Consider the following 22348-nt stretch of genomic DNA (forward strand, 5'->3'; position numbering starts at 1 on the left):
ACCGAGGACCAGGCAATGACTATATTTAGTGGCTAAAGGGGAGATAATGTGGCTAATCGCCTCCAGAAACTTCCCGGCAGGCCCAGGCTGGTGGTAGATAACCACCCCAGCTATGGACTGATGGGCTGAGATAGTTAGGAGGAAACTCAAAGATTCAGCCCCCTCAATCTCTGTGAGGACTAATGGTACAGTAGGTTATTGCAATGGCCTATATATTAACATCCAATCCACTCTCCTTAAAGAATTGCAAACAGTACAAAATGCCGCTGCAAGAATCGTACTGGATTTACCCAAATATCAGTCAGTTAGAACTGGGATTCAGTACCTTCACTGGCTGCCTGTCGGCCAGAGGGTAAGATGTAAGGCATTGTGTATAGCCCACAAAGCTCTCCATAAAGAAGGTCCAACATTTTTATCGGACCTTTTTAAATGGTATTTCCCCAACAGGCCCCTGAGATCTGCAAACACCCATCTGATGCCTATGGTCAGAATAAAAAAAAGTGAGCTGGGGTGGGAGAAGCTTCAGCTACAATAATTCAAAGGAGTGGAACTCTCTCCCACTATATCGGAGAAAAATTCCTACTCTCCTTGAGTTCAGAAAGCAATTGAAGGATTAGAATTATTGGTCTGAAACACAGTATGGAGAACTGGAAGCGCCAAGACACACAAGGGTATACGCGCGCTATACAAATTACAATAACATAATGTACACAGCTGAAGGGGATTTTATAAATTAGGGCCACTCCCCCGCCCCTCCCTTCGCATCGATCTTTCCTCAGAATCTGGTAACCTCAGGGGATCGCACTGGAAATGGTGGGGCTAGAAGCCACGGTCAACCATGTTCCTGTTAAAACATCATGTCAGGGCTAAAATCCACTAATAGTTCCTGAAGTTGGAGCTCGTGTTTTTTGACTGATCGTGTATTACGCAATAACGCTAGTAAATGCATGCCACACCCTCCCTGTTGGAATTTGTTAGTCACTGGAGTCAGTGTCCCACTATAGACCCCTATGGCATGGGAAACCTGCCACTTACAATCTTTGCAGGGGAGAACCTTCTCACTCAACGGCATAGGAATGTGGGGCCTGCAACTCATGCACCTACTAATACTGAGTAAGTCTTCCCTCTCGTATGTGATATGTGTAGGCCGCTCAGAAGATAAACCGACAGCGTCTCTAGTGCTAGCCGCCTCTGGGACGCTGACGGACGCTAACAGACGCAGACTGGCTTGCCTTAGGCGCGCCTTCGGCACACCAGCGACACGCTCATGAAGCGTTCCATTTAGTAGCCAGGATTAGGAAACAACTAGACCGCGTCCGTCCCAAAGATGGTGGTGTCCGTAAAAATGTTAAAAAGATCAGGGTTCAATTCCCCCACCCACTCCAGCAGCAATGATCAGTTTAAAAAGCACCCCCAAATTCGGCAAAATACACAATACAAAATGACACTGTTTAAAATTTCGAATCAAGATTTAAGATTTCCAAATTAAAAAAGAATAACGGGAGAGCAGTGAAAAGTAGCAGCAGGTGAGTCAGAGGGACAGAGTGTCTGTTCAGTTCGGTAGACATCTACCAAAAAAATGGCAACTAGCATATAACACTGCACTGCAACCTCACATATGCAAAGCCGCTTACTATCTATCAGTAATCCAAAAACGATGGTAAAGAACTGTAGCTAGGTTACTAGCATAATTCACCTAAAAAAACCTGCTGAGACTCTTATATGACATTCAAAGTGTGTTTTTTTTTTGGGGGGGGGGGTTGTAGATATTTCTTTTTTTATGGGTTATTGGCATACGGCTGTTTTTTTATATAACAAAATAAATGTAAATCAAAATGTCATTACTCTTTTGTGTTAGATTATTCTAGTGACGTTTTCACTGATTATCACAATCACTGAGTCATGGGTGAGAATCAAAAGAAGCAATCTCGACAAATCCCATTTTGGACTAGCGGTTTTGGCCTGACCCCCACACCCGGAGTAAGATAAAAGGTGGAGAGGCTGGGGGAGATGCAAAACGTAGGGGGGGTGTGGTTGGGTGCTCATGTGAGGTTTTCCCTTCACAGGAACATCTGCCATAGAGTAGTGAAGGGATTGGCTGTCCTAAAGAGTAGAAAGGAGGGCAGGTGCCCTGCTGTGTCTACAGTAATAACTGGTGGGGCACCCGAGGTTGTCGATAAGGCTGTGGCAGTTTATCAAGTAAGGCTGGTCACCTGTCATACCTGTAGTTTCAGGCTCTCCTGATGCTGAACAAACAACTGCATTATCTAGTCAGTGATGGTGGTGGTGGTGGTCTTGGGCTGCATGGGAGTTTCAAGGCTGTGGTGCACAGGGAAGGTCGGCATTGTGGCGCAGGTGGTCAAGCCCAACCTTGTGCGTCTAAAGGCATCCCAGTGGATGGGGTGGAGAAGCCATAAACACAAAAATAAGAATTGTCTTCAGTGTGAGGCCAGGAAGGCCAGAGGCAGTGCAGCGGATAACAATAGTGAACAAAGTTCACTGCCAGCAGATGACTCGGAATGTCGTGTGATGGAACCTCGCATGCGATGATATCGCATTTAGTAACAACGTGGTGTTTTCTGCGACAGTGCCTTTACCACACATGCCTTTACAATCAATTATCACGCATGCCTTCACAATTAATTTCTTTATAGTGACGTTAATGATAAAGGCATATGCGCGGTAAAGATTACACCCTAGTCCCCCAACATTAGCCCTAAATCCTCTGCCACAGCCCTGCAAATGGCCCAGCCCCCAGCTGTAAAAACTAGCCAGCCCCCCACCCTTACCCCATAAACTGTCACAGCCCTGAAAACTGCCCAACCCCGCTGCCCTGAGCCCTAAAACCCGTCCCCAGCCCTAAAAACTACCCTGACCCCAACCCTAAAAACACCCAGCCTTGAGCCCTATAACTGAGCCCCAGCCCTATAATCTACCCCGACCCCTCCGCCCTGAGTCCTAAAACCTGACCTCCAGCCCTACTTACCAAGCGGTGTCACGATCCTTCTTGTTCCTTCCATTTTCCCCGCGCATTCACTCTGAATCTACAGCACTGACTGCCTTTACTACACATTTGCGTGGTACAAGTATATGTCTGGTAGTGCTGGTCTGGTAACGGTGCATGTGGTTCCGTCCATGTTGTAAATGCTGTTTCCCGACTGGGGAGTTATGGGAAAGGACATGGATACCTTAGTTGAGACCTAAACACAAGAAGTAGAGAGAGGGCTGGGTGGAGAGAAGGCTAACGGTGTGGGAGCACCTGAAAGTGCAGTGAGTATGAACACTAAGCGCAGGTGGGTATGGATTACAGAAGGCAGAGCAGTACATGGAAAGGGTTAAAGACAGGTAGTAGTAGCTAGATGGGTAGGTTGGAGGAGCAAGGAGGGATAGCTTTGCTGCAGAGGACTGGATCAAACTACGCAAACAAATGATGGTTGGAATGCTGAATGAATCATACATTCACCCCCAGTCAAGAGATCTGGGTTAAATCCATCGTTCTTTTGCTCACAATGCCAACCCAGTTTAGACCCAGCCATATGCAAATCAGTCTTGACCCTGTGCCTCATGGGAACAGTCCAGACCAAACTGCCAAGCCAGGTCCTCCCTGGACCGGAAACAAGCATCCTGGGACCGGTTTCTGGGTATTACCCTTCACCAGCCAGGCTAGCTTGAATCCAGTGGAACAGTGAGCAAGGGACCCACGTCTGGGCATACCCATCCCACTTAGGGTGAAAGTGCTACGCAAACAAATGAGGGACGGAATGCTGAATGAATCATACATTAAACCCCAGTCAAGAGATCTGGGTTAAATCCATTGTTCTTTTGCTCACCATGCCACCACAGTTTAGACCCAGCCATATGCAAATCAGTCTTGACCATGTGCCTCATGTAAACAGTGCAGACCGAACTGCCAAGCCAGGTCCTCCCTGGACCGGAAACAAGCACCCTGGGAACGGTTTCTGGGTATTACCCTTCATCAGCCAGGCTAGCTAGAATTCAGTGGCACAGTGAGCAAGGGACCCATGTATTGGCATATCCATCCCACTTAGGGTGAAAAGTGCTACACAAACAAATGATAGACGTAATGCATTGCTGAATGAATCATACATTCACCTCCAGTCAAGAGATCTGGGTTAAATCCATAGTTCTTTTGCTCACCATGCCACCCCAGTTTAGACCCAGCCATATGCAAAGGACTGGAACATGACTCGGAGAAGTAGTTGTGGCTCACTTATTCCGGATAGAAGATGTGGCTGGATTGTAGATGTTGGTGGACAAGGCGGAAGTACAGAAGGAAAGGATTTGTGTGGCTTCCCTGGTCAACACATCTGCCATATGGTAAGCTCAATTTGGTGATGTGGTGTGAGTAACGGCGAAATACTGAGTACTAGAAGAGCTGAGTGTGCGGTTGTTGAGTTAATTGAGGATGAAGTATGCTGAATTATGAGGATGGGAGAATGAGTTGGAAGAGGGTGAGATTGTGGGGGAAAGGGTGCCTAGAGGTGGGTGTGCCACTGAAAGCTCGAGCCAGGGTAAACCTGAAGTCTGGCTCTGACTCAGCTCGAAGTCCTGTTGGAACCTCGAGCCCATAACAAGCAGAACTTTCCTGTGGGTTCTGCATGCCTCCTTTTCTGTATACCGGATGTGGAGCTAGGACAGAGTTGCTACTTTAAAAACTGAGTTAGCAAGTCTGCTTTGGCTCAACATCCTGTGATTCCTTGGCAAATCACTTACACTCACCATGGCTATAACAAAGAATGTGACCGTGTGTAATGTAACTGGTGCTCATGTAAAGTGCTTCAATGCCTTCGGGTTGAGTTTGTGCTATATAAAAATGCACAAAGTGGTTAAAACAAAGCCTTGACTAAAGGAAGGAGAACTAGATACCTATTTGTACAAAGTGAAACCTGAAAACCTGGATAAATCTTGGTTTCCCTGCATAATTTGTATGATTTTAGGCAAATATTTGATTTCACCCAAACGCTTTTTTTTTATTGTTGTAAATACAGGTACTTTCAAATATGAGTTCAGAATACCAGTCGTACAAAACCAATTGTGTGTGATTTAATAGGCTACATTGTTGCTCTATAATAATCTGAGCCACATATATAGTTTACATGGCAATTGTCTTACCTCTTTAAACATAAACCATTAGTGCACTGTATTTTTAGTAAGGACTTCTTGTCACGCTGCTATAACGTGAGGTATTACTGTTAAAGCCTTACATGTTAAACAAATACACTTTTTGAACTTTGAAGCAACTTTATCATATGTTACTTGATGTTTGTAGTGTGTTTTACATAGCAAAAAAATTCAGGACTATGCTCGTGCAAGCGCTCCAAGATCCAACCCAGACCCTCGCCCACCTCTACGGGTACAATGTGTTTCTGTCCCTGAAGGATGGCATTGGTGGTCGGAAGGCTGAAATCCCAAGAAGGGCATACAGGTAATCAGGCGTGGCCCATGCAGGTATGAGCGGTAGGGTGGGGTGTGCTTGGGGGGTATGTCGCCATACGACGACGAGGATAACTTCAATTTAAAAAAAGTGTTATTTAAGTTTTCCTTGTTGTCAATGTCGAATCCCCCCTCCCCGCCCCACCTCGTTTACCTGCAGGGGCCACTCCTGTGCGTAAGAAGGAGGAAGATTGCATTATTCCAGAAAGGATGGTGTATCTGCATCGAAAAGAGGGCAGAGATTGACAATAAAATGTGATAACAAGCCGGGCAACAGACATCAGCTTGAGACACCATTATTCAAGCTTGTAATTCAGATGTTCAATCAGATGTCAGTGGGCTTGGGGGGGAGAAAGTGCTTGATGTCAAAGGAACTTTACTGTTAAAGAGAGGTATGTGATGGACCAGGGCACAGAGATGGCAGAGAAAGTGAAAATTGTGGGGGACGTTATGCCTAGGGGCAGGAGGAGAGGAAAATGGTTATGAAAAAGGCATACCTGTCAACTTGAAGAACAATCTCACTTTGTAAGGCGGGGGAGGGCCTTGAACAAGGCTATACTCATGCCGAGAAGTACCTAGGAGACACTTATGAACCTCACCCCGAGACCAAGCCCCCCCCCCAAAAAAAAGCTGGCTGATGCGATGTCTTGGGGTGTTTTCACACCCCTTAAGAGGCCTTGGCAGTTCAAAACCTCAGAAAAAGAGCATGAAAACCACTACTTACATGGTTTTCAGCTTGTTTCCCATGCCACTGTGTGATATCGGTCCTCATCGGAAGACCGTGTGATGGGAGCCGATATCGTGTGTCACACAGTGGCATTGTGTAAGTTAGTAAGTATGCAAAAGAGGCAGGTATAAGGGATTATTTCAAAGAGAGTAAGGAGATATAATACTAGAAGTTGGCATAACTGGGCATTACCAAGCATTTGGGGAGCTATAAAGGGCTGGATCAAGAAGCAAGGATAAATGGAGGTGTTCAAATTGTTGCATAGGGAGGACGGAGCTAAAGATTAATCGAAAGAAAAGGAATACATATTATCCAGAAGGCTGAGAAATCCGGTAATGATTTAAAATTAGACAGTGGCTTTCTTAATATACCACAGTGTTTATTGCGAAAGATTTCTGGAGTTATATTTTAAATATATTGATGTTTATGTGTGAAGCCCAGGTGACTCTATGGGTACTAACATGAATCAGCTATGATGAGGACTTTTGGGGTTCTTTGGCAGAGAATGTGGAAGGTAAGTGGGAGGTATTAGATTATGATTTGTGGTTGCAGTTGATGGTTCCCTCACAGCCTGGACCCACCACATTTACAGCTATTGGGCTGTCCCTGATCTACAGATCACTGACAGAATATCGGAATCAAAGATATTGTATGGACAGAACATATTGTCAAAACTATCGAGAACCAAAATATCAAGAAGGTAAGTGCAAATAGGTAAATATGGATTTACTATTTTTCATTCCACATTTAGGTACCTTGAAGATATATATATCATCAAGGTATAGATATATATATATGGAGTTATCTATATCTATACTACTATTATAAAGATAGAACTGTGTCCTTTGAGGCAGGTAAACTCGAAAAGTACTCCACCAATCCAAACACCCAATACATCTTTGAAAACGTCAGGGAAAGCAGATGGACATAGGCTATATAAGAAAAAAATATATATGTTAGAAGGGAAAAGTAATTTTTAAGGAAAAGTAGTCTCTTCGTAGTAGCGCCAGCTAGCGACGTGCGTGCTGACATCACGGGTCGGCGGCCAGGAGCGCGCAAGCCGGAAGCAACACCCTGCGAGGGCCGGAGCGCGGAAGTGACACCCTGCGAGGAGCGGACAGGAGCGCCGAAGCAATACCCTGCAAGGTTCGGAGCGCGGAAGACACACCCTGCGAGGAGCGCCCAGGAGAAAGAAAGCGACACCCTGCAAGGTCCGGAGCGCGTAGGAGCGGCCAGGAGCGCGGGGAGCACCGTCGACATCGACATGCCCAGGGGAGCGCGAGTAAAAGCGGACAGGAGCGTGGGCAGAAGCGGCCAGGAGCAAGAAAACGGGAGCAAGGAAACAACACCCTGCGCATGTGATGCTGGTGAGTACGCTGTGCTGTGAGTACGCTCTGCTGTGACTACGCTATGCTGCTCCCGCTGCTGCGCGTCTCCTGCTGCGGTGCTGCCCCCAGCCCCCTTCTGCCCCGGACAAAGTCAGGACGGGCTGCTAGTAATATAATAAAGAGAGAGCCCAAACCTTTGAGGCGGGTAATCTCAGGAAGCACAGCACTAATCACAACACCCAATACAGCGTTGGAAAGGGCAGTTTCAGCAGAAGGACATAGGCTATGCAGACGCGCACCATATACATTTAAAAGGTACAAGAACTTTGCCAGCAAAGTAGTCCCTTGTGGGCGTGTCTGCCTTGTACTGTGGGCGTGTTCTGGGGGCGTGACAAACGCTGTGGGCGTGTGGTACGTTCCGCCCTTCATGCCATGTCTCATATCGTGTGCTGTGGGGGTGTACTGGGGTCGTGTGCGGGGCGCAGGATTACAGAAAAAAAAGCGAGCTTTGTGCCCAATATTTCATTGTTTTTCTTCCCAGGTTCTGTACATTCCAGCTCCGGGTGTCCACCCTGCTCCCTTAAAAAAAAAACTGCACCCCATAATCATAACCCACCCTTACTCCTTAAAATACCCCAACACCCTTAAACACTAACCCATCTTAACCCTATAAATATACCCTGTACCCCAAAACCCAAACCTATCCCTAAACCCTATAAATACCCCTGTACCCCAAAACCCAAACCTACCTCTGAACCCTAAAAATACCCCTGTACCCCAAAACCCAAACCTAGCCATGAACCCTAAAAATACCCCTGTACCCCAAAACCCAAACCTACCCCTGAACCCTTAAAATACCCCTGTACCCCAAAACCCAAACCTAGCCCTGAACCCTAAAAATACCCCTGTACCCCAAAACCCAAACCTACCCCTGAACCCTAAAATACCCCTGTACCCCAAAACCCAAACCTAGCCCTGAACCCTTAAAATACCCCTGTACCCCAAAACCCAAACCTAGCCCTAAACCATAAAAATGACACTGTACCCCAAAACCCAAACCTACCCCTGAACCCTAAATTACCCCTGTACCCCAAAACCCAAACCTAGCCCTGAACCCTAAAAATACCCCTCTACCCCAAACCCATACCTAGCCCTAAACCTACCCCTGTACCCCATAACCCAAAACTATATCTGAACCCTTAAAATACCCAAACACCCCAAAACATATACCCCTATACCCATACTTATCCAAACATTACAAAAAAAACATGCTTATACCATTCATGCATCAACGAATTTCGTTGTAAATGTATGCGTGGTAAAAGCATATAAAATATAATGCCATGCGTTATAATGGCATTGCGGAGTCATGGTACTTTCCTGATGAAAGTATGCAGAGTGATGGTATGCAGAAAGAAAGTTGCGGAATAATGGGTGTTTACCCTCCCCCGGTAAGTACATTGGTGGCACGGCGGCCCACATCTCCAGCAACATACTCATATTTTTTCACCACCGATTTGAAAAATGCACAGGTCTCTCTCATTGATGGCCAGCACCGACATACACTTTTAGACACACCTCCCGCCACAAGTTCTAGAATTGCGAACTTTAGAGCTGGGGAGCTACGTTCAAATCTCGGCATCAGCTCAACATCCTGTGATTCCAGGCAAATCGCTTTGTCTCCCCGTACCTACCACAAATGAATGTGTTCTTCTGTAATGTAAATTGTGCTCATGCCATGTTGTCGAGTTCGCGCTATATAATATTGCAAGGAAAAAGTAGGGAAACTCAAGTTCACACACTACTAAACGCGCACTCCTAAGTGCATCAGCAGTGCACTGTGAATCGGAGCGTTTCACAGGCCTGTCACAGATAAGAAATGCTATCAAAACGAAATCCTACAAAACAATATACTACTGACCGGCAGCAATTCATACCCGGACAGCGTCGGGACGGGCTGCTAGTATATAGTAAAACTTTACTTCCCTATAAAAACTAACCTTCACAATATTTTTGCCCTCGATATTCTTGACACAATATTTTGATCCACGATATGTTAGTTTCCGTTATTATGTATAAAACCTGATTTACAGCCCCTTTCCCGGAAGGGTTACTGAGAGAGGGGTGGGTGCTGCCAGAAGATGACAAGCAGGTCAAGTTGGAGCATGTCAGGCATTTAACAAAGGCTTCTGCAACTGAAAGTATTACCATTTTAGTCATGACTGCTCCAATGCAGAGCAAAACATTCCCTCATGCAGTGTACCCAACAGTTTGGGAGCAGACTAGGAGGTCAGAGTGGCATGTCGCAGGTTAAGCCCGGGAAAATAAGGACATTTGGGAAAAGGGTCTTACACCAACTTAGATTGACAAACTAGAATATTGGCTTCAATTTTTAAATAAACAGGAAGACGCACAGTTAGTCTCAGATGCTTTTCGGCTAAGTTTTATGCTGAAGTATAATGGCAAGCATGAGAATAGATGTGCTAAAAATGTATATACAGCTAATTAGCATAAAGAGGTGGTGGAAAGCAAACTGTTGAAGTGGAGAACGGCAGTCCATTTACGCAATGGCATTTCAGTTCATTAATCATTTCTCCAATTGAAGGCGTTCCCAAAAAAGAACTGGGTGTGTTTCGACAGATTCACCACCTGTCCTGGCCAGAGGGTGCTCCGGTGAATGATTTCCAAAATGGGAGAGACTTCTGATAAATACACTGCAGAGGATGAAGCAGTGCAGCTTGTGAGGATGAAGAGTATAGGGGTGCTATTGGCTAAGAGAGATATCAAGTCTGTATTTCGTTATTTCATGCACACTTGGATGATTTTGTATAACTAAGCGTGCAGTTTCATATGTAGGTTTTTGTTGACTAAGGGTTGCCTGTGGACTGCTCTGTTCCATGTGCTTTAGTTGAAGTTTTTAGCTCCATCTTGCTTTGCAGTGGTTGTTTACCTCTTTTCTGGAGACGATTCTGTGCTTCACTATTTGGGTGACTTTTTTGCTGAGCTGGCAGATTCTAACAATCGTCTGGTGCAATTTGACATTTTCTGTCAGCTGATGGGGGGCATTGTTTGGACATTTCAAGAAATTGAGATTGATTCTATTACTATGCAGGCACAGATGCAAGATGAGAAGGAGGAAAATGCTGCAGCTACTTCGAGAGATGCTGGATAGGAAGATGGTGAAGGTGGTGAGAGCTCTGCAGACATTTTGTAGACGCCAAGTCTATCTTTTACTGGATTATCATTGATACATCACAGGGTTCGCATGTCTATTGGGGTTAATTAGGATTTGAGGACAACATTCGTAGATGGGCTCAATGGCATCTTCCTAGAAGGCTTGGGGGAGGAAGCAAAAGGGTACATACAGACTTTTTCAGATGCTGCCACAGTTGTGGTTTTGGCTTGTACTGGCAAGGAAGGTTAGTGTGCAGTAACCTAGCATTCTTGGAGCTGGAGTTTAAGCTGGTGTTTTGGGGTAACTTCTTCAAAAACAAAAAGGTAGTGTTCTATGTAGACAATAAGACAGTTATTAACATTGTGAAAAGGCAATCTGCCCGGGATGTACGAGTACTGAGACTATTGAGGGTGTTTGTGTTGGGTTTAAACTACAACAGTTTTCAGGCCAGGCATGTTCCAGGTGAAGTTTGACCCTTCTTTTGAAATCTAAATGACTCTGGTCATTAATTGGACTACAGTTTCAACGCTATAGGAAACCCCTTCCTTTTGCCATTTTTTGTGATGTGATGGATGTTTAGGAGTATGCATGTGGTGCATGTGTGGCTCTTTACCTGGTTCTGCACATTTAAATGATTTTATGTTCTACATGAATTTGAAGAATTAAGGACATATATTCACAACTTTATTGTGTTGTAAAATGTTTTCTTTGTAGCCTTTTGTCAGAATGTATATATATTTTTATAAATTGATGAATCTGAAAAATGTTATAAAAAAGGAGAGAGAAAAAAAAAGAAAAAAAAGACTTTTTTAAACTGCAAAAATGAAATAAAATGAGAAAAAATGTACATTTTGTGTAGATCTTGTTGGTGTATGCCCTATGCTTGAGAGGTAACTCCCATGGTATAAGCAATTATAGGTCAAGAGGGAGCTTTCTCTTTGTTGTTTCCGATTTTCTCCCCTCTACTCCCTGACCTGAAAGTAATCTCCAGAGGGGGTCCCCCTTCCTTACTACCAGGTGTAGTTAATAACATTGCAGGTGTTTCTCGTTCGCAGTGGCAGGGGTTCTGTGGGCTTGCACCAGTAGCATAGTGGAAGACGAGGATCAGTAAAATTGTGGCAGCTAGGTAGTTGAAGATGCTTCAGTTACTAGAAGGCACACCTGCACTATCCACCAGCGGAGCATTTATGCAAGCATGGGCAGAATTCATAGCAGCAGGACCAAGGAACAGGCAGGTTAGCAAAGTGAGTAGTATCAGATGAAAAGAGGATGTGCTTAATTTCTTTATAATGCAAATTGAAAAACTTTTAACTCTGTACACGATTGTGGGGAAGCTGTAAGGGTGGCATATCTGGCTAGTTTGCTGAGGCTATGAGCCTTCAACAGAAGAGTTAGATTGTAGGGTTTTGAAAGACTGGGAAAGGGAGAGAGGAGAGACAAGCTGTAAGGCAGCCAATCACGATGGCTCTGCTGCGGAGGGCTACTCCTGGGGAACACATGTTGTGTGTTAAAGTGAAGGAGGTAGTGTTGTTTTAATTATTTGTTTGGCTGTTTTTTGGAGCATTTTGGATATTGAAATTAGTGGGGATTGCCAGGACTGAAAGTGAAGGCATGATGTTAAGTAGTAAGTTTCAGGTATTGGGGTATATTTGAGAAAATCTAAGACAGACGAGAGGGGAAAGTGTAAGAATGTTCTGTTTTGGGAACACCCTAAAGAAGGTTTGTGTCCAGTTCGGTTGTGAAGACATTTTGTGAGGTTAGGATTAGGGGGAGGAGAGTGGGTTTTCATTCACCAAGGAGAGCAGAAGATGTCAAGTCCTCGGTTATTGTTTGTGCTAGACAAAGTGTTGCGCTGATTACATTTACCAGTTCGTAATTGTGGAACTCATTTCTTTAGGATGGGGTCGTGTATGGAGGCAAGTGGGAGAGGGATTTCTGGAGCGAAATCAAAGCACTAGCGAGTTGGAGGTCTTAACTTTAAGGAGGTATGTGCGCCCTTAGCTGGTATCGATGTGCAGTAGTGTTTAACATGTAGTTGTTTTGTTACAGGTGTATTCGTGGCCAGGCATGCCACAATGTTATGATTTAGATCTGCGGCCACTATTTTATTAAGTTGGCAGATCACCAAGTGAAACAGAGAACTTTTAGCAGACCGCTGCAATTTGACGATATTAAAATTCAAATTAGAAGGTGGGGAAAGGGGGAGATGATATGGGGAAAATTGGTACTGTACTTGGCAAAGTTGTTTAAAAGTAAGAGTTGTCCAGATCCCTTGTTCATTGGCTTGGTGAAAATGATTTTGATGATTAAATTGGAACATACTGACTTACAGTTTGAGGGTCGTCACCTGTTTCGAGTGTCCATATTTCCTTCATGTGGATGAAACTGTACTTGTTGCAGATAAGATACGTTTGCTGTTACTTGGTCTGAGAATATAGTGGGGGCAGTAGATAAACACCTTTAGAAAGGGTTTTTCTAAGTGGCAGGTAGGGTCATTGTTTACAGGCCACAATAAGGTTGGTTACACTGCTGGGCGGGTAAATCAACTCGGGAGTGGGGGACAAGGGTGAGGGGATATTCATTTGTTATGAATTGAGGTGTACAAAATGGAGATTGTTTGAAGCGATTGTGAGATTTGACAAAAAGGTCTGAGCAAGATTTGTTGGAGTTGTCTGACAAATGTTGATGGGAGATCTTTAGGTGCGGTTGATTTATTGCTTAGGATGAAACTGCTTAGTGAGGGAGAGTGGTAGACTTTAAGAGGCATTGACCAAGGGTGGTCTATATTTGCTGTGACGCCTATCTACCTCATTAAGGGGGCCCTTTTCACATATTCCAGTGTAGTGCCGTTTCTGGAGGTGCGTTAACCCGCCTGAATATCTGCTGGCAAAGCATACACACCAAAAAGTCCTGTTCACCTTTCTTTACTGTGATCTAGAGTGCCTCAATGCATGTTGAGGCTAATGACCTGATTTAGAATTTAGTGGACAGGTTACTCCATCACAACGTGGCCGACTTCCCGTCTACCTTAATAGAAGTGCCGTAAAATATATTTTACTTGCATTAAACATACGGCATAGTTGCTATTTTCTGACAGAGTAGCCCGTCTTTCAAACTCTAAATTTGGCTCGATTCCAAGCAGGTGCCACTCCGGTACTGCAGCAATACCTCGTCATATGAAGAAAAAAAAAATTCGCAGGTGAGCTGTGCAAGGTCATATTTAACCCTGGTTGTGAAACATGAAAACATTTTTAAAAAAAGGTTTTATATATTATCGTTCTCAAAAGCTTTTTGTTGCAGCTGAAAGATTATAAAATATGCCCTACTACAGACTATTTTTTCAAAACTGGCTTCCATATTTAACATTTCTTTATTCTGTCACGGTGTGAGTATTTTAACAGACAACAGCATACAATTAAACACATGGTCCAATGCAGTCAACCAAAACAAAAAGTACAAAAAAGACACGCTTTATTTATTTACAAGGCAGTACATCTTATCAAAAGTTAAGTGCAGTTAACGCTGCACTAAATGTTCTCAAGGCAGCGGATTCAGTATAAAATGTTGTATTACAAAGTACAAAATCAGTCTCTTTGCTGTGCCATTAAAGGTTTGGTGAGGCAGTAATATGCAAAAAGAAGTATAAAACAAAGGCACCGAAAGAGTAAGCATACATTAAATTCACGTAGAGAAACCTTTTGAAAACATAACCGGACAACAATAAAACATGGCGCTCTCCCAAACATCTGAAGGTGCAAGACATGCTGTTTGCATTATAAAAATAATTAGAAAAAAGCTCTCCCAAAGAACAGTGTTTAAAAAAACATGTTGCATACAAAAGTTAAAAAAATACAAAGTTATGAAAGGCTAGTGCATAGTCGATTAGCTACCACCACGACTGTTTTTCTTTCTTAAAGCTGTACTGCACCCTGTACACTAAACTGCATGTCTACATGCTAAGTAGTTTCTAGCAGCAACAAAATAAAAAATTGAACATAAAAAATACTCAATATCCATTTGGCATTTTACAAAAATTAAATTACTGAATAAAAATATAATTTGTTCTCATAAAAACTATGTCTTGTACAGTAATCACTTCCAAGCAAGCATGTAAATATTAATTACAAAAAAACAAACACGCACGCATGTATAAAGGTTTCGATTGATATCAAAGTCAAAGAGTACTTCTAATATTGCTGGTATTGATCTCAAGTAGGCCTCTTCTACCCTCTCCCTTTCCACGTAGAAATAGCCTCTCTATAATGCTTTGACTGTATGATAATCTTTGTCTATGGAAAAAACTGGCCAAACATCTGTGCTTCCAAATGCAATACACACCGACTTAGGAAAAAAAATGTACAATACTGGTGAAAAAGTCTGCTTGTTCTCTTATAAAAAAGGAAACATGCCTTCTTTAACTTTTATTTTTTTGTCATAAAAGAAAGTGTGTCAACACTTGTTTGTAATGCATTACCTATCCATTTAGGTAAGTCTGGCATTTGTCCATCCAACCCCATTTTAGTTGGCTGAATTCCAACAAAGAATATACTCAGTAGCCGGGTGTGCTCTGAGGTGCTCCCAAACTGTTGTACCACAACAAAATAAGCTCTTCTCCCAATCATGAAAGCAGTGTTCACGCGAAGGAAGTTTGAATTCCTAGTCCATGTGAAGTGTTCTGAGAATCCTAATGCTTGTCTAGCAGCCCTGGTTCTGCTCACATGACCATTGTCCGCTTCGAGAACACGTTCATGTACTTGAGGAGTTGCTCCGTCGACATCTTCTGGTCTTCCGTCTTCCCACAAGACATGGCTTCCCAAGTGTTGCTGAGCTGCTATGAAAAATAATAACAAACTCAGGGTTACTTTAATTTATTTTATTTTTCTATAGCGCAGGCATTTTGAAAGAAGGGACATCTGTTCAATTCAACAGGTTGCATGTATACGTACAAAGCATTTACAGTACTGAGAGGTGAACTGAAATTGATATGTAATTTTTAAATATGGTATTTAGTGGTGATAAAGGTGCCCAAACACGATCAGCACAGAAGCGAGATAATCAGGTGAAAGGGTCATTGTTGATAATTAAAGTACATATGACTTAAGCTGGTGATAATTATCATTGACCGAAAGATTTATCATCATGAGTAGACTAAACACAAGAGGAAGAGGGAAGGTGAGGAGAATATTAGGGCATCCTGAAAAGAAGGGTTAAGGGTAGGCATGGGCGGAGTACGCAGAACTCCGCGAAGTGACAAAAAAACTCAGCGGAGTTCCGCAAGTGGCGGAGTGCAGATCGAACTGACGTTCGCGCTGATCTTCCTGCCACTCGAGTAGAAAGTCTACCCAAGCGGCACCTTGTGCTCGCCAACTTACTGTTGGCGAGCGCAAGCAAAGATAAAATTCTGCTGCACTATGCGGAGTGGAGTTTTCTGCATTCTGCGAGATACGCGGAGCACACAGTATAGAAAACTCTGCAAACTCAGCAAACGGAGCAGAGTTCACCATCTAGGCCTAGTTAAGGGGTGAGCAGGATTCTTCTTACCTACGTGGACAGCAAGACTCCTGAATCCAGATACTATGTGGAGTGGTGTAGATGGATTTCAGGAATTGTTAAACTCATTTGGGAGGGTGTGGTTTCTCAAAATACATTAAAAAAAATGTGAAAAAGGGCTCCTGCCTTTTCTCAATGTATTTATTATTCCTAGTTTTGTGCAAGTTCTGAGTAGGAGCTGGATAATGTAGAGACTAGAGTGAGGTTTCCTTTGTGAAATTATCGTAATATGAGAGTAGGAAAAGTAACAGTTAATATTTAACATCTCCTATCATCTGACACTGTTGTAAAATGACTTTCTTCATTAATTAGAAGCCTTTTTAAGTTGGCAGGGTAAAGTGGTATTGGGTTGATGTGCCATTTAAATCAATGTAAGGATGGTGGCATCTGGCGCTATTAGGAACAGAAAAAAAACAGTTTTCCTAAGGCGTCTTCTGGGCACATCATTACCAGCTCTCTTTAATGACTCAACAGGCAAGTAACTGAAGTGATCAGAATGACGGGCCTATAATTTACTTCTAGTACGTTCATGATGTTGAAGGGCGCTTGTTGGAAAGGCTTGTTCAAGCTATTATCTTCATTGGATAAAGAGGCATGGAAAAGTGATCTGCTGGTATAATGTAGGTGTCTTTTGTTGGCCTAAAATCAGATTGGCACAATTTTCCACTTGGACAAATTTAGAGGATACTAATGAGCATCTCACGTTTTAGTATACAAGAACAATGTTTGTGGGACACTCTACCACAGAGAAGGTAGCTGTTTTTCAATCATTTAAGGTCACACCTTGATGCATGGTGATTTAAAGGAAGGGATGTTACATATGCATGTTACACAACAATTTTCACTCTGCTTTTAATTCATCCATGGTGATGTCATTATGAGCGATACATAGGCTTGCACAGGGACGCTGCAGTGCTGCACAACTGTGTGCTTCGCCTCCAGCCCTTTTTAATGGTAAGTAAATCGTCTGGGTTACTTTGTAGCACACAGGTGCCTGCATCATTTTTTTTTAATCCCCATGGTGCATAACCTTGATGCTTTCTGTTCACTAACAGCTCTGCTTGTTTGTAACTGAAATTAATACTCCATTCTGCTTATGGTCGTTCATATTTTTTGTCAGAATGAACTAGAATAGTGGGCTTTTAGTGTGTTATACTATTGTAGACATTGTAAACTTTTAGGACGGTTGAGGAGAGTCTGTCTTTGTCTCTTTCCTTAACACTCTCACTTTGCTTTTTTCAGCCTCTCCTGCTTTCTCTCTGAGTAAGCTCACTACTCATGATATGTCCAGACAAAGAGCAGGACAAATGGAGTGAGCGAGCAGGCTACAAACATCTTGTGGCTTGCACGCTCCCTTCTATTAAAATGAGATTCCCACACTGATCTCATAGGGCCACGTGTCAAGTATAGAGAATCTATGGGATTCCACCACAGCACCTCACCTACAAAGAAATTAGAAGCCCCAACCTGCCCCCTAGGATCCTCCCCACCCTGAATGTCATCCCCGACTACCATACTGCCTGTAATGCTGTCTGCTTCGAGCTTTTCCAGTTAAGTCACCTAATCACTTTTCACAGCAGCTGAACTTGGTCCTCAAATGCCCACTGCATCAGTTCCCGGAGCATGTTTCACGCAATCCTGGCACCTGAACAAAATTAGATGCAAACATATCTAGTTGCTTTCCACTAGATCACACTAGACACGCACGTATCCTTCATTTCACCTTGGATTCACAGTGCCCAACAGTCCGCATTGAAAGTGGACCTCTCAGGAAGTGTGCAACAATCCTGATTCTGACTTGGAATACAGATATACAATTTTGCAGGATGGCAATGAAGACAGAGGTGTATTTCTGTAACCACAAATTCTCATCCCATGTCCACGGTGCACCAAAAGGCTTGGGTGGGAAGGGAGGCAAGGATGTAAGAAGACTGCAGACAAATGGAACTGTAGAGTTGTGTCTGAGGTGATTCCTCACTCAGGGCCCGATTCACAGAATGAATTTAAGACTAAATCCTAAACTTACAACTATTTTGGTATTCACAGAATGCACTTTCTACTTTTGGCATTCACAGAATGAACCTAAGACTCAATCCTAAACTTACCACTATTTTGGTATTCACAGAAGTTAGAGGATTTTGTCTTAAGTTTTTCTTAAGACAAATTTAAGACAGACTTAAGTTAGGATTTTGTCTTAAGTCTGTCTTAAGACAAACTTAAGACAAAATCCTATCTTCTGTGAATACCAAAAGTAGTAAATTCATTCTGTGAATGCCAAAAGTAGAAAGTGCATTCTGTGAATACCGAAATAGTAGTACGTTTAGGATTGAGTCTTAAGTTCATTCTGTGAATCGGGCCCTCAATTACTGATGGTATGGCACCTACACAATTCCAACTCATGATATACACTCCTGAAAGCAATTGTAGCCGTGCTCAGCTGCACTGTACATATGAATTTAACCTCATGTGGATAAAATGGAAATTCTGTAGTTTTGCCACCTCTATCAATGCAGTGCAGAAGTGTCTGCGTGCTTGGCGCGTCCCTGCTGTTTCTCGTGCCAAGACTTTGGGCAAAAGACAAGGAAACAAAGAAGTAAAATCATTAAAATGTAATTGCATGTTCAGAAGTTTCCCCATTCCATTCAGTCTGGAGTTTCCTGTTCTTACATTTCTTGTTCTGCATCCTCGCTTGCAGCCTTCGCGTACCTGCCTGATCAAGCGCCCCCAACAGCCGAGCCCTGCACTTTATGCCAAGCTGGGCTATTTGTTTAGCTGGATTGCTATATTGGCGTGTGCATGGGCTTGAATCGTCAACAATGCATGCTTCCAAGAAGGTCGGTCATAATTAGAGCGAGCGTTGTAAATCCAGTTCTGCAGACCTCGGCCCCTCCTCTCGCCAGCCGCCCTCCCCCCTGCCGCCCCCTCTCCCCTCCTCCAGACAGGGCCCTGGTTCCTCTTTGTCTCGGCAGCACCCCAGGCAAATCCTTCTCCTGGCACCGGGGAGCTTTTATTTATCCTGTAACGTGTGCTCCGCTGCCCCGGGGGTCAGGAAGAACTGTAAACAAACAGTCAAGTTCAGACTGGGCTATCCTGTCAAAGCGCTCTTGCTGAATAAATGTCCCCTTTATAGAGGAATATTAAATAATAACAGGTGCGTCGGGGAGATGTCCCCGAGCATGGCCACTGCCAGGAACACCTTATTGCTAGACCTTTTCTGGCCTCGCTGGTATGAAATTCTCATTTAATCAAACAAATGTAGCAGCAGATGTCGGTGTATACCCTAGGTTCCTGTGGGTAGCTGGCCACACCACCGTGCAGTGGAACACTCACTTTTGTACCCCTCCCACCGAAGGTCTCACAGTGAACACAAACCTCCAGGCCTCGTTACACAATCTTGCATCACCAGCAGTGAGCAACAATAGGTATTCCAAGATGGGTCATTGTTAGATGATGTCTGGTTGGGTTTTGAGACCTTTTGACATCTTTCACGGACTGGACCTTTTGAGATCCAAGCAATGGGGAACTACACTTTCAAGTGGTTCGCCCACATTTTGGTGGTGTCCCCACCACTTATGAAGCATAGAAAAGGAAAAAGTGCCACTGGCAACATGGCAGGTTGAGCCCCGAAAAGAGGTTATCAATCCAACTGGAAACAATGGCAAAATGGCCTCGGGCACACATGTGAGAACAGAGAAGGCAACAACACGGTGTGGGTTTAAGATCTGAAAATCGCTTGCTCAAGAGCCAACACACAACTCTGAGTTTTTGAACTCAATGATCGTGTTACATAAACTGAAATTGGAGAAACCAACAGGAAAATCCAATGCGATACTTGTGTCATACGGCGAGAAGCACAAACCTGTCGCCTGTGTCTAAATTACAGAAAAGAGTTTGCATTACAGCTAAAGCGAAAAACATTAAGGCAGAACTGCTGCCAAAACACATGCAACATGCTGTTTTGCTTATAAATCATATTACATGTGTTATAAAGAATTCAACTAACAAATTATAGTCCATAATAAACCTTGTAAAAATACAGCAAACTGATTTGCACTCTTTGGGGAATTTTCGTAAAAAAATGAAACTACTAATTTCACCTCGTATGTAATCTCATAACTCACTTCCGAAAAGGTAATAACATTTTATTCCTTTTCTTAATATAAAAAACAGCAAAAGTAATATTAGATCCGAGTAGTCAATGTTTTGCTCAGTTTTTGCATCAGTGCAAAGTTTTGGTAACATGAGACTTGCTGTAGGAAGACTTGTGGTGTTGTCCTACTCAAACACCTAACTAATGCCTCCAGTGATGGTTCTGTCAGCAAGGAAGAAAAGTCAATAATACACCACCTTTGTGAATTCAAATCCTTTCTATTGGCCAGCCACTGCTACTGAAATATAGGTGCACTCAACTACTAAGTCAGTAAAATGCACCGATTGCAAATGCCCAATTTGTCTTTTTTTACAGATGTCCAGAATCGTATCTACTCCAACTCAGACATTTTGTTTCTGTGATAAGACTGCTGAGACGAAGCCTTGGAATTCCATGGCCTGAATCCAGGACCGTACATACAAGCAAAAATGACTGTCTATTTAATAAATGCAGCCTATTCCGGAGGGTACATTTAAAAAAAAAAAAAACATGAGCTTTTCATCCAATCTCTATAAAGTGTATTTTCCCAGCGATAAAAGTATGGATGATAAAGAAAAAAAAACGTTCCTGTGTTAGCTAAATAATGGTCTAATATCCCATGGGACCTGCCACCCTGCATCAGAGGTTTGAGTAAAAAATAAGCAGTTTCGATTGGACATGCTGCTCTCGCCTTCTTCCTCCATTTGGCGTGCTCTTGAAGGACACATGTGACCACTGCATGCCTTCAAACATTCATGAGAAAGAGCATGCAGTCAGCAAATCCAGTCACATGTCATGGAACAGTAAGGTCTAGCCTACATGGTGAAATATCCTTCTGTGAAGGCACGCTAGTCAAGTTGTTTCAAAGAAAGACTCACTCCCAGGAACTCTTCAGTTTCTATGTGCTTGCTAGTACACCAAATACCCTAAGTCACCTTATACCATAGATGTTAGTATGTAGTCCAGGTTTCTTGAATCGTCTCTCTCCAGATCTTATAAGTCACATCCTTCCAAACTGTAGAAGCTCTAATGTTGGAGGAGGGAGATTTAGAACTAAAACTGTATGCAGTTCTCAGAGTACTTAGCCAGGACTCTGAGGCTGCATATCAGGGGGAATTCCATCAGAGTGGCACTGTGTATTAAGTGAATTCCGCCTCGACACTGCTATGCAAGCCCACGCTAGTCCGACATTTTATGATCGGTCACATAAATCAGCTACTTATGACCATAATATGCCAAGTCCGTGCCAACAAGGCACAGCTGATTTTATGCAGTCAGCCTCTTGGACTCCTAATGATACCTACTTCATGATGGAAGCTGAGCCAGTGGTGAAAAAACTAACCATCTGCCTCTTTGCATCTAAAATCATGGTATCAGTCAGTGGGTCTTAGAAGGAGAATGCTTCCTCCTTCTGCAACCAAAACCCAAAGAGGGAGTGTGAGCTGTTTCCACTTCCCAAGTCTGATGGCTGTTTACACAAAAGAAACAAGCCTTACCAGAGCCAGTGAGATAATGTCAGCTGGGCAAGGCTCTTGTGCTAGGACAGCAACACGCCGCTAAGCGACTTCTCAGCCCACACCAGTGTGATAGGACATCCTGTCCCAGTGAGAAGTCGAAGCACAGGCAGCAAGCAGGTGGGAGGATGACTCAAAAAAGACATATCTCTCAAAACTGCAGGATTGTGCTTCTGGGGTTCCCCTTCGCAGGAATGCAGCTGTGGGGTGCTAAAGAGGGCAGTGCTGCCAAGGCAGCCAGCAGCCGTGTGGCAAGGAATGAAAGTGATACAAAATGTGCAGCAATAATGAAGTGCTGTTTTTCAGTAGGAACAGCAACTGGACCAATAGGTTTACCAGGGGCAGGTCCCTCTTATTTGTGGTCTGCTTCCATCCCTGCCTTGAGCTATGGTCCTGTTACAACCACAACACAGCCTGAAAAAACACACATATAGCAAATCAACTGCATACTGTCATGGTATGAATGCAAGG

General features: G+C 43.5%; 1 protein-coding gene across 10 annotated transcripts in view; it reads right to left on the reverse strand.

Moving 5' to 3' along the window:
- Positions 1-14138: 14138 nt before the first annotated feature.
- Positions 14139-22348, reverse strand: part of MYB (MYB proto-oncogene, transcription factor) — a 43757-nt gene continuing 35547 nt past the window's right edge. For 8 of the 10 annotated variants that reach the window (XM_078649232.1, XM_078649235.1, XM_078649241.1 and 5 more), the window contains one exon: positions 14139-15515. In XM_078649232.1, coding sequence (XP_078505358.1) covers positions 15399-15515 — 117 coding nt within the window. In that variant the 3' untranslated portion in view covers positions 14139-15398. The remainder of the gene's footprint in view (positions 15516-22348) is intronic. The other 2 variants (XM_078649236.1, XM_078649234.1) reach the window with 1 other exon arrangement.

The sequence above is a fragment of the Lissotriton helveticus genome, chromosome 6 (assembly GCF_964261635.1).
Source record: "Lissotriton helveticus chromosome 6, aLisHel1.1, whole genome shotgun sequence".
NCBI lineage: Eukaryota > Metazoa > Chordata > Amphibia > Caudata > Salamandridae > Lissotriton > Lissotriton helveticus.